Source organism: Trypanosoma cruzi, genomic scaffold (assembly GCF_000209065.1).
Source record: "Trypanosoma cruzi strain CL Brener 1047053517031 genomic scaffold, whole genome shotgun sequence".
Classification (NCBI taxonomy): domain Eukaryota; phylum Euglenozoa; class Kinetoplastea; order Trypanosomatida; family Trypanosomatidae; genus Trypanosoma; species Trypanosoma cruzi.
In genome coordinates this window covers 142,978-154,621 of record NW_001849514.1, presented here as the reverse complement: position 1 = coordinate 154,621, position 11,644 = coordinate 142,978, and the positions used below count along the sequence as shown (strand labels likewise).

The window sequence follows — 11,644 nt, the reverse complement described above, 5'->3', positions numbered from 1 at the left end:
TCCCATTTTTCTTCTCCGTTGTTTCTCTCTCTTGGACATGTACACAAGGGGGAGGGAAAAGTGTATGCATCGTTGTTTATTTAAAATTATTTGCTGATTTTCAAGATAGGTTTTGGTCTTAGCCGACACATTCTGTTTTTGTTTTTGTTTTTTTTTTTCTTTAGCCTGGTGTGGAATTGATGACGACCTCCACAGGAGGAAAAATGTGGGACGCCATTCATTTCTACAAGGCGTACTTGCCGCCGGCGGAGTCCAACAGGACCCTTCAATACGTTGTGTTGGCGCTGGATGATGAAAGCAGCTCGGGTTTTGCGGCGCCTAGGAACTGCTCTGCGTGTGTTGAATCAACCGAGAAGAGAGTCTACCCTCTTCTTCGTGAAAACATACACGTGCGCCTATCGGATGGTCCGCCTATGCTCAAACGTGATTGTGACATATACAGTGCGTCATCTAGTGAGTCCAACGAAAAAACGAATATGCAGAAAAGACTCCGTTTCTTTCTTTGTAAGAAGGAGGATGTGGTACCCCCGCAACTCAAGCAGCTGCTGGGAAAGGTGAATTATTGTTTTCTACTGTGTGGGAAGAGTTTCCATGGGGAGGCATGCAGTTGTAACAAGGCCCACTTTTTAAACAAGTCCGTATGGCGTTTAGAACTGAGCACTTTTGGCTTCAAAGAGTTTTATGTATCTAGCGGTTTTTATGTGCATTGTATCAAGACAGAGCAGATACGACCAACAGCTGGATTTTTATTTGCTTGTGGACTTCTTCATGAGGGTGTCATTGAGGCCGCGCAACCCATTCTTTGCCGTTATAGTGAACGATGCCGATACGGTTCACGGTGTCTTTTTGTCCACACTGATATTCGAACGGAGGAGAGAACGGCAATGCAGGCATCATTGCCCTTGAAGAGTCTCCTCAAGGCAGAGTCCTGTTTACCCATGTTTTTGTCACAATTGGATGAGTTGGGATTACATACGGTAGGCGATGTACAGCAGTTGAGCAACAATGCCTTTGATGCCATTGTGGCTAGGAGTGAGCCTCGTTGGCTCGTTCAATGGCTAAACATCGCCCTCGTGCGCGATATTCAAACAAAGCATATGCTAAAAAATGTACTTGCCACTTTTCCGGATATCGCTACACCTGTGTCCTTGCCGCCCTGTTTGACAAATGTCTTGTCACTGATCCAACTCTCTGTCAAGGAGTTCTATTCATTAGTGCTACCTGTGAAGGTTCAGGCAGCGTGTGAGCAAATTCGTACTCGATTTGAGCCTGACCGGCATCACAACATTGTGGACTTGAGGAAAGAGCCCGAAGGCTCCTTTCTTTCCAAACTGTGTCCCATCATTATGTCATTTCGTCAGAAGAACGCTCATGTTAGTTGGCGCAAAAAAGATCCGAATAGGCCTGTTGTGACGTCCTTAATAACGTATATTGACCCTGAAGAATGCGATTGTCAGGTGGACTGTAGTGGACGTGGGAGACCCCCAGCCCTGATGAAACCCAACGGCCGAGAAAGGGAGGAGAAGCATCCACGTAGTACATGGTGCACATGCACGAGGTCCTTTGTGTTGGCAGTAAACTATGAGCTTAGCACACCCAGCGGATCACGGTGTTCTGAACAGAACGCGTTGGGCAAACTTGCATCTATGGGATTGCCAACTAGCGCCATACGAGAAATCTTTGTCCATGGTGAAATGTTGGGTTCGAAGAAGGATCCAAATCCGTTGTTTCCATGTGGTGTATGTGAGAATATGCTGCGCAAGGTTACCCGTGACGTGCACGACACATACGGGGGGGATGTCGTTTTATACATGTTTGACTCCACAGTAAATCCAAAAAAACTTGTTTACCTTCCTATCAATGAGATCTCGTATCGTGGTGGGAGTGGTTTTAAGAAGTTTCTTGCCGATTTGCGTGATGAGTAAATATATGTGATGATACCTTTTATTGTTTTGCCCATATTGATGTATATAAACTTGTGGAAATAATATGCGATCCGTCGGGGGTAAATGGCTCCGTGTCGTCGAAATCCCCTGTTTCTTCTTATTATTATTACTTGATGTTTGTTTTTGGCGGTTCTGCGTTGGAATCTGGCGAATGCACTTCATTTGTCTGGTGCCCCACACACACACACACACACGGACCACCCCTGCCGGCCCTCTGTGTGAAGGGGAGTTTGGGGGCTGCGGGGCACAGAAACTTTTTCCCCTCGTCAGTTCACAACCGCCCCCGATTGTGAACGCGGGACAAATATAATCCCAGTTGTAATGGTGGGCATGGCGAGGCGAGCTTTGATCTGTTTATGCTCTTTTTTTTTGTTTTTTCTGTTTTGCCTTGTGGAGATAAGGGGAAAAGGCATCCTGCTTGTTGTACATACATTTGTTTTATTTTATTTTTTTTCTTTTCTTTTCTACTGGACGCCGCGTCGGGGATGCAGAGAAAAAACCACAGCTTTGATCGCATTTGTGTTGTTTTTTTGTTGTTTGGCGAGGATGGATGGTTAAAGCGAATGATTTGTGCACCTCCACAAATAAATAACTACGCAAATGCAATTAACTTTTTTGGGGGCCTCGATTTCCGTTTTGAATTTTTTATCACCGGCAAAGAAGTGGTGAAAAGAAGAAGAAGAAGTGGAAGAAAACAAAAAAAAAAAAAGTACAAAAGAAACACACGAGGCCAAACGAAGTTATTACCGTCACCGTCTTATTTTTCAATTGCTTTTTTTTTTTGTTGTTGTTGTGTGTGTGTTTTTTGTTGCTTTTTAATTTTCCCTCCTCCCCCTTTTACCCTAACCCCACTATTCACACCCTTGATGGTATTCTGAAACCTTATGTGTATCAACATTGGAGGTTACGGTGCCATCGCTTCTTGCAGCGGCAGCAACAACAATATAGCCGTCTGTCTGTCTGTCTGTCTGTCTCCACGCATATACGCGTAAACGTACGACTTTTTGTTTGTCTCACTTTTTTTCTTTTTTTTTTTTTTGGGTTTTGTTTTGGTTGTTTTTGGAAGTGTTGACCCGGCAGTGACTTCCGTTGCCGTTGCTGTGCTCGTACGCTTGTTGGTCTTCTTTGTGCCGATGGAGACGGATGCTTGGCCGACGTTTCAATACCCGTTGCCAAGGTGGCGCCTGATGAATTGTGATCGGCGAGCCCAGGATTTGAATGATTGTGATCCAGAAAGCTACCGGAGCACAGTTTTTGTTTTTGCCATTCCGGGACTTGTTGTGGCTGGCGGTGTGGCTATGACGGTGCTTCTCTACCTGATCTGCAAGTATGTCTTTGATTGTTGCGGGGGGCGCAAACAGTCCCCGAACTTCTGCTGTCCACTGAGGGGTCACTCGGCCAAGTACAGCAGGGAAGATCTTCTTCGTCCAGTCTTATTGGCGGTGGTGGTCTTTGGCCTTTGTGCGGCGACCTGCATATGGGGGTGCGTGTCGCAGCACCAATTGCTCTCGATGTTGGGAGAAATTCGCAGCATCTCTAGTTTTGCTATTAAAAATTTAGAGAAAATGAATTCGGATTTCTTGGAAAAGATGACAATCACTCTTTACGACGCCAGCAAGGACGTCACGTATCCAATGTCTCTTCTCCGTTCGAAAGAGAACGAAGACCTCTACAAGGAAACAGCAGCACGCACTGGAGATGTCTCCCGCATGCTTAACCAGACAGTTATCGGACTCTTTGACAAAATTGTTCAATTTTCATGGGAACCGTACGTTTTATTTGGCGTTTCTTTTGGAGTCTCTTTTTTAGGGATGATCTTTGCCTTGTGCAACTGTCGTCGCAATTCCATGTCTGTCTTCTTGATTATGGCACTGCTCACTGTCATGACATGGGGATTTAACGGCATATACTCTGCCTCCTCATTCCTCGTTAGCCAAAGTTGTTTTGAGATGACAGAATTTACGGAACGTCGTACCAATGTTGTAAAGGCGGTTACAAAATGCGATGACACCCGCTTTGGCGACCAAACTGCCGCGTTTGAAGAAAATTTCCGGCCGCTGTCGCGATCGATCTGCGAAGAGATAAAACCATACTGCTATGATAAAACCATTACGCCTGACATGAACGTTGCACAGAAGAAGGTCTTTGCTTGCCCAACTCACATGGTATGCGGGTATGTAACCGATGATGAGGTGATGTCATGGGTCAGGACTGCACTTCACACAGCACCGCAGGTTACACAATCTGCCACGGCGAGCGCGGAGGCCCAGAAAAAAGGATATACGTGCGTTCCGACACCTGAGGGGGTGTGCGATCTGAGGGCGTGTTCGGCTACATGCAGGAAAGATGGTGCTCTCAGCGATGTTGGCAAGACCGCGAAGAAGGCGCTCTACGCCATCTTTGGATTAGCAGAGGCACGGTCTGCCTTTGATACTGTAGACAGTCAACTGAAAGACTGCGACGCTGTTTTCACTGGCATAATTCCCCTAATTGAGCCCTTTTGCCAGGCCGCTGCTAAAAACATTTATAACCTGTTGCAATGCACCGGGCTTTTGGGCGTAACGCTCATTGTCGCCTTGTACACATATGGAATGGGGGCCAAGCGCTTTATTCCGTTTGAAGAAGCGCTATTACCACAAAAAGACTAATGGCACATAATGTATTGAGATCCCGGTTTTGTCCATTGGCCAGGTTATAGGGAGAGAACAACCCGATCACAACGAAAAGAAGAGGGCAACCCGTGAGAGGGGGCTACCGGGGCGGGAAGACGCTTCCGTGCAAACATTTGGCTTCAGATTGCGCGTGTGTATGTGTGGGGGTAACTCGAAGGGAATTACTGAGAGTCGAAACCAAAGTTCCGCTGGTTGCTTCTCTTGACAAGGCCCATACGAACGTGTCTGCAGGGACGGATTTATTTACATAGAGACCGGCTGTTCAATCAAGGGAGGGGGAGAGTGAGGAATATGTCTTATTTGTTGTCCTCTTACGGTCTCCTCATGAGGTGTTTGATAACCCCTAACATCGTCCTTTGTAATCGATTTCCCGATTTTAAAATGTCAGACAAGAATGAAATGTAAAAAAAAAAAAAAAAAGTAATATTAGTTTGCATTGCATCGAAGACGCGTTTTATTTATTTATTTATTTTATTTTATTTTTCTATCTTTTATTTTTTTTTAGATGCGTGTATGCATCTCATCTCATTGTAGAAATGCGCTATTATTTATTTCTTACGTGATTTTATGTGTATATACATATATACATATATATATATAGTTTTTGTTGTTATTATTTTGGAGTGGCGGAGAGGGTTTCTTCATAGCTCTTGTGGGCTTGTGCAGAGAGAGAAAATGATACATATTGCGTGTTTACATGTTTTTTGGCGTCAATTACCCCATTTATTTGTTTTCACTGACATTCTCATGTGATGAGTGGTGGTTATCACACACACACACACAGAGAGAGAGGGAGAGAGAGACAGAAACGGACAGAAGAAAAAAACAACAACAACAACCAAACAGACAAGGGGCGTGCCTAGCGAGAAGGAAATTAGATTTATGTGATGACCTCAGTTTCTGAGCGACTGGTGCTGCAGCTAGTGAAGTTACACCAGCGTGAGGAGGAGATTGAGCGGGAGAGGGCTCTTTTGCGTGAGAGGGAGGACCTGAAGGCGTCCTTGGGGAAACGGCTGGCGCAGGTGCAGGGTCAACTTCAGAAGGTGGAGTCTGTACGCGCAACCCTCGAAGAACTTAATAGGGCCGAAGAGGAAAAGTATCATGAGGCACGGAAGGAGGATGAGGTGGAGAGGGAGAGGCTTTCGGAAAGTCTCCGTGACGCCATTGACACCGTGAATGCGTACTCGGAAGAAGTTATGAAGATGGAGGCGAAGGCGAATCATGAGAACAAATCCCTCAAGGAACAACTGGAAATTTATGCCAAGCACCTCTCCAGTGGAGAGGACAAATATGACGAGATAATGAAGGCCCGCGAGGCGGAGTACGCAAAGATTGAGTCCAAGCGCGATACGGAGGCGGCACGTAAGCCGCAGCTGGAAAAGGAATTGGAGGATGAAACAAGGGAGCTTGAAGCAGCCCATAAGGAGCATGCAGGGCTGCAGGAGAAGGTGAATGGGTGTCTCACGTACCTCTCAGATTTTCAAGAGCGCCTGCTAAAGGCGAGGGAAACGTTTGAAAGTGCGAAGAACGAGAAGGAACGACAGATGCGGAAAATTCGCTCTTTGGAGAGTGATAGGCAGCTGATGATCTCAAGGGCTGAGAAGAGCAAAGGCGAGCGTGATAAGGAGCATGCAAAGGTGATGCTTCTTGAGGAAAAGATAAACGCACTGAAAAAGCAGACAGAAAAAATATGGGCGGTGGTGGCAATGCTGGACGGCGGGGACGCAGACAACGAAACACGGAACGAAAAAAAATAGAACTGTTGAGTTCCGTTCGTGAAATTGTTGATGTCCACCGCTATTCGCTCCCACGTCCTTAAATGACTGTTAGAATGTCTGTGTGCTTTTGTGTTTGTATTGTGGGAGATCGCGTCGAAATTTTTGCCGACAGCACGTCGCAATTTCCCCGATTGGAATATTTATACCAAACCATTTTGTTGTTGTTGTTTCCGTGTGCTTTTCTTTTTTTTTTTTTTTTTTGGTTTTGTGTTGTTGTGCATTCTCTACTTGCAGTCTGTCTTTTCGTCTTTCTTTCTTTCTTTGCGTGCGTGCATTTGTGTTTGTCTTGGCGAAGTCGGGTATTTTTGCTCCTTTTGTCGCCTCGATCAAATTTTTAAGCGTGGGCCTCTGGAAGCCGTAGAAAAAGAAAAAGAAAAAAACAGAAGAAAAGAAAAAAAAAAAAAAAAAAAAAAGATGCTTCGCGTCTCCCTGCTTTGGCGGGGCGTGAGCCCCTTCACGCTGTTTCTGATGGACCAGAAGAACAATCCGGCGCTGAAGGGGTGCGCCATCTCGAAGCGAGGCCGCATCCTCTCCAAAATGTACAAGGAGCTCTCGCAGAACCAGCGGCGGGAGTTGAAGCAGCGAGCGGCACGCCATCCGACTCTTCCAAAGCAGACAAGAAAACAGCGGGAGGAGGCCGCGAGCCTGGCGAGGAGCAGACGCAAAGGGAAGTTTGCCAAATTTGTGCGGGAAAACTACCACAAGGTGAAGAAGCTGAACTACCGCAAGCGCTTCGGAGCCCTTTCGCAGCTCTACGATGTGTCCAAGCCGCTAGATGTTGAGAAGGAGATTTCGAAGGCCCTTCCCAAATCGAAGTCCAAAGCGCAAACCAAGAAGAAAGTGAAGGCAACCGTGAAGTCAATGGCGGCCGAAGAAAAGAAAACAACTTCGGCCTCTAAGCGGGCGAAGCCAACGAGTGGTCGAAAGAAGATCAAGAGTGTCGCCAAGAAGATCACACGTAACAAGGTGTGAGGGACGAGAAAGGGAGGGGGACTCGGACATTTGGGCATCTGAGACTCCTTTCCTCCACCGCACTTCTTTTTCTTTTGGTTCGCCGGTGGTAGCTTCTTTTTTTTTTTTTTCTTCTTCTTCTTCTTCTTCCTTTCCTTTTCTTCTGGGAGCATGTATGTGGGTTCGTACCGTTTATATTCAGCGAGGAACGAGATGCAATGGCGTTGGCGCAACTGAATTCATGGCACTGGCAAAATTGGAGACTACTGTTATTATTATTCTGCAGGGTGTGCAGTGAGAGAACTGCAGAGATTGCCTGCGGTGCCTTTTTTTTTTTTTCTTTTTTACTGTTTGTGTCGTTTTCCCTCGTCTCTTCCCTTGACTGCCTGTGCTGCGTGACAAGGAGAAGGACGGAAACCACCAAACAAACAAACAACCAACCGAAGAAAGAAGAAGAACAACAACAACAAAAAAAAAAAAAAAAAAAAAAACAACCACGAGGACGAGCCACTGAAGGGAAGAGAGAAGAGGAAGAACAATAGAGGCCCAACTTTTTCACTTGGATGAGATATACACATTATATACACATCATCATATGATATCACCTACTTTTATATTTATGTCTATATCTATGATATATATATATACATGCTGTGTATTGGATCATTCTCAGCATAGATGAGCACACGTACACTATACATATATATGTAGGGTGAAACGTGGAAAAAAAATTATATATAAAAAAAAAAAAGAGAGAGAAGGGGAGAGGGAGAGAGAGAAATACTAGAAAGTGAGCAGCAGCAGCAGCAGCAAAGAAACAAAGAAGCAAAAAAAAAAAAAAAAAAAGTGGAGACTCTGGAGGTTGTGGACATGCGATATCTAGAAATTTATGGGCCGTCATAAAGCAGAAAAGAGCTTTTGGAAAGGGAGGGAAGGAAAAGCGGAAATATAGAGAACTTTTCTTGTTTCTTCTCCTCTTCTTCTTTTCTCTCATCGACCTCTTTTTAAAATTTTGTTATTATTTGCTGTTTCTTTTTTTTTTTTTTTTTTTTTTTTTTCATATATTTGTTTGCGGGGCAGTAGGGGTCCTTTTATCATCTTCTATCTTTTTATTTTCCCTTATTTTTATTATTTTTATTTTTTCTCTTGATGGATGACTTCATCTTTTTACAGTCATGCGCATTGCGGTATCTATACATATATGTCTGTGTGTCTCTGTGGTTGTGTTTGGAGGTGGGGGTGTGGCTGCCTGCATGCTTGTGCGTTTGTGGGAATGCAGAGAGGAGGATTGCTTCTCCGCAGAGGCGGGAGGGGAGGACGTCTTTGTCCGGAACATGGAAGAGGAGCAGGCGGCATTTCTTTTTTTTTTTTTTTTTTTTTTTTTTTTTTTTCTCTCTTCTTTCATCTTCCTCTTCTGTTGATACGGACGGACACGCACACTTCTTTTCACCGAGAAAGGCAACCGGAAAAAAGAAAAAAAAAAAGATTCTTAACAAAAAAAAAAAAAAAAAAAAGGGAAAGTACGGGATAGAGGCAGAAATGGAGATTAAAAAGAAAAAAGAAAAAAAATGAGGCAGCGAAGGAAAGAAAGGGAGAAGATGTATGAGAATAGAGGGACGAAGGAGACGGCGCATGTGCACGTGACGTCTCTTTTTTTTTTTCTTATTTGTGTTTTTGCGTGCGTGCGTGCGTGCGTGGCTCAGCACGTTCTGTTGTTGCTTTGCTTGGATTGTTGGTATCGCTGGTTTTTTTTTTTTAATCAGTTGATCTTTCTCTTGTTTTTCATGAAGGCATACGTCATGTTCTCTTGCTTCTCTTTCTCTTGTGCACACACAAATACATACACATAGACACCTGTCATTTCAAGAGGATAAAGGCACAGCTGTTTGTAGGTGAGGGAAAAAATTAGCCGATGAGACAGTCAGGAATCAGCTATAAGGTCCAACATCTCCTTGATTCCCTTGTACACGACAAGAAATGTGCCGACAGCGTGCCAAGCGCCTCGGATTCATTGGCAGCGTCTCAAACGAAATATGTTGTGAGGCGGCTGAATGAAGGGATTTCAAAGGAGATATTAACATTATATCTTCTTGGTATAGAAGGCGCAGTAGTACCGTTGCCATTGGTCCCGCAGAATTACCAATGTCAGGCGGGTAAAATTAGGAACTTTGTGGACTGGTGTTTTCCGGAGAGTGCGAGACTGTGCGGAGTTATTAAAAGGACGGCCGAAAATCTCCCCGCTCTTCGAGAGGCATTGGATGCGCCCACAATTGATAGAGATCGTGTATGCACCCTCTTTACCGATCATATTTGCGAAATTGAAGCCACCAAGGGTGTTCGGCCCCTTTACTATACGGAATTGATGGATTTGATTATGGAGAAGGTTTTTGAACGTGGTATTTTGCATTCTTATATCTTCCAAGACGCTGCGATGGCCATAAAAGAGTGGGGAGCGCAAGGGCAGACACGAACACGTGTTGCCATCTGGAGCATTTGCCCCGTTGCGGTCACAAAGGCGCTTCTTCGTCACAGCGATTACGGTGATCTCACGCATTATGTTTTGGACTACTTTGATCCCAGTGTTGCTGGCTCAGCGCTCGAATTGTCCACTTACATGTCTATAAGGAGGCAACTTGAAAGGCGCTTTGCTCCCTTCGCGAGCGATATTAATATTGTATTCATCACCAGTAGTTCAAATGGAGCAGTAGCAGCGAATGCATCGAATGCAATAGATGCTACATTTTTATCCATGCGCCCTTTTAACAATCCAGTGACTTTGGGTACTTTACATGGGATTGATATTGCGACCGTGTCTTCCTTTTACCAACTTCGTGGGGAAAGTGTTTCGTACCCGCTGCTTTGTGCTGAAGCGAGAGAGTACATGGATGGTAGGGCGCACGTGAAAGCCATCCAAGAGGAGGAACAGCTAAGCTCAGAACAGGAAAAACGCAAAACATGAGGCCCATAATATCCCAAAAAAAAGGGAAAAAAAAAAAAAAAAAAATAGAGAGAGAGAAAAGAAAAAAAAAAGGAAAGAAAAAACGAAGAAATTTAAGCATGATGTTGTTTGCTCCTTCTCACTTCTGTTGTGCACAATTTTCTTTTTTGTTTTCGTTTTTGTTGTTTTTTTTTTTTTGCGCTAAACCTGACGGATAAGCCTTTATCTTCTGTAATTGAATTTATGTTTACGTGCGTGTGTGCAGGTCATTAAATGTGTGGGCCGCATGCGGTTGTTAAAGCCGTTTTTTTTTTTTTTTTTTTTTTTTTATGATTTTCCCGTGCCACTGTTCCAGCCGCCTCCACAGGTGCGCTAGAGTCTGCAAATTCCTTTTGACGCGTCGCCTTTTCAGGTTGATGTGACATTTACCTTTGAGACCAAATTTTTTAAACACCTCCACACATCCTTCTGCTTATTAAGAAGAAAAAGCGACAAAACAATTATTTGTGTTTATTTTATTTTATTTTTTATTTTTATTTTTTTACTGTAGTATGCGATTTGAATTCTTTCTTCCTTTGATTTTTCTTTTTTTAATGTTTTGGTTTACCATTGTGGTGTATATGGTTCTTTCGGCAAATATGGTTTTGTTATGCTTTTTTTCTTTTTCTTCTTTTTTCTCTCTGTGTGTGTGTGAGTGTGTGTGTGTGTGTGTGCGTGTGATTATTGCTTCCATCCTGTGTGTCACATTATCGACCCACTTGCCTTCTCTCTCTCACACACTTTGTGTGTGTGCCATACTAATTGGTGTTTCCTTTTTTTTTTTTTTTTTGCTTTTCCTTTTCTGCAGAAGCACGGCAGAAAAGGGGGAAGGAAAGGGAAAGGAAGAATTGGGGAACCAACAGAAAATACCGCTTACACATATAGAAGTGGAAGAGGGAAGAAGGAAAATACATATAGAGAGCGTGCGTTTGCGTTTGTGTTTGTACGTGTGGGAAAGTGGTGTGGGATTAACGTTGAAATTTTTATTGAGTAGTAGCAGAAGGGCTTGAGGCTTCATGGGTGGTGGTATTGGCAGTAGTGGTGGAGGCGGCAGCGCTGGTAGTGGCAGTGGTGTCGTTGGGGGTCCTCCCCACCCACGCCGGATCAGCCTGAATCCGATAGTGCATGAGCATATTCCGCCAGACTACTTGTCAAACTTAAAAAAATACAAATATAGTGGCTCAGACTCCAGCATCATTGCGCGGTACGTTATGCAGCCATACTGGAATTTTATTGTGAGTCTTGTACCAATGACTGTGGCACCCAATGCAATCACACTGACGGGGTTTCTTATTGGTCTATCCTCTTCCATTTTGGTTA

The 11,644-nt window shown here is 44.3% G+C and overlaps 6 protein-coding genes across 6 annotated transcripts, besides 26 other annotated features; all 6 read left to right on the top strand.

The window, feature by feature from the left end:
* Window positions 1–11,644: a sequence feature (heterozygous, Esmeraldo-like haplotype).
* Window positions 131–162: a microsatellite.
* Tc00.1047053511039.39 (hypothetical protein, conserved) lies at window positions 180–1,925 on the top strand (the record flags this gene model as incomplete). The annotated part of the gene is made up of 1 exon (XM_801711.1): window positions 180–1,925. One exon carries the CDS (start codon window positions 180–182, stop codon window positions 1,923–1,925), a length of 1,746 nt encoding a protein of 581 aa, XP_806804.1.
* Window positions 2,615–2,667: a sequence feature (T-rich).
* Window positions 2,897–2,920: a microsatellite.
* Window positions 2,948–3,007: a sequence feature (A-rich).
* Tc00.1047053511039.30 (hypothetical protein, conserved) lies at window positions 3,080–4,594 on the top strand (the record flags this gene model as incomplete). Its single annotated transcript, XM_801710.1, has 1 exon — window positions 3,080–4,594. The coding sequence occupies one exon, from the start codon at window positions 3,080–3,082 to the stop codon at window positions 4,592–4,594; it is 1,515 nt and encodes a 504-aa protein (XP_806803.1).
* Window positions 5,084–5,122: a microsatellite.
* Window positions 5,185–5,218: a microsatellite.
* On the top strand, window positions 5,506–6,375 carry Tc00.1047053511039.20 (hypothetical protein, conserved; the record flags this gene model as incomplete). Its single annotated transcript, XM_801709.1, has 1 exon — window positions 5,506–6,375. The coding sequence occupies one exon, from the start codon at window positions 5,506–5,508 to the stop codon at window positions 6,373–6,375; it is 870 nt and encodes a 289-aa protein (XP_806802.1).
* Window positions 6,575–6,597: a microsatellite.
* Window positions 6,758–6,809: a microsatellite.
* Window positions 6,811–7,368, top strand: Tc00.1047053511039.10 (kinetoplast DNA-associated protein, putative; the record flags this gene model as incomplete). Its single annotated transcript, XM_801708.1, has 1 exon — window positions 6,811–7,368. One exon carries the CDS (start codon window positions 6,811–6,813, stop codon window positions 7,366–7,368), a length of 558 nt encoding a protein of 185 aa, XP_806801.1.
* Window positions 7,461–7,512: a sequence feature (GA-rich).
* Window positions 7,791–7,838: a sequence feature (T-rich).
* Window positions 7,916–7,997: a microsatellite.
* Window positions 8,088–8,128: a repeat region.
* Window positions 8,159–8,193: a microsatellite.
* Window positions 8,376–8,405: a microsatellite.
* Window positions 8,467–8,490: a sequence feature (AT_rich).
* Window positions 8,703–8,749: a microsatellite.
* Window positions 8,814–8,861: a microsatellite.
* Window positions 9,023–9,044: a microsatellite.
* Tc00.1047053511039.6 (hypothetical protein, conserved) lies at window positions 9,260–10,306 on the top strand (the record flags this gene model as incomplete). Its single annotated transcript, XM_801712.1, has 1 exon — window positions 9,260–10,306. The coding sequence occupies one exon, from the start codon at window positions 9,260–9,262 to the stop codon at window positions 10,304–10,306; it is 1,047 nt and encodes a 348-aa protein (XP_806805.1).
* Window positions 10,322–10,389: a sequence feature (T-rich).
* Window positions 10,450–10,484: a microsatellite.
* Window positions 10,590–10,614: a microsatellite.
* Window positions 10,799–10,826: a microsatellite.
* Window positions 10,967–11,004: a microsatellite.
* Window positions 11,093–11,128: a sequence feature (A-rich).
* Tc00.1047053511039.3 (ethanolamine phosphotransferase, putative) lies at window positions 11,341–11,644 on the top strand (the record flags this gene model as incomplete). The annotated part of the gene is made up of 1 exon (XM_801713.1): window positions 11,341–11,644. A coding segment is annotated over one exon (304 nt), but the record flags the coding sequence as incomplete, so codon positions are not given.
* Window positions 11,344–11,409: a microsatellite.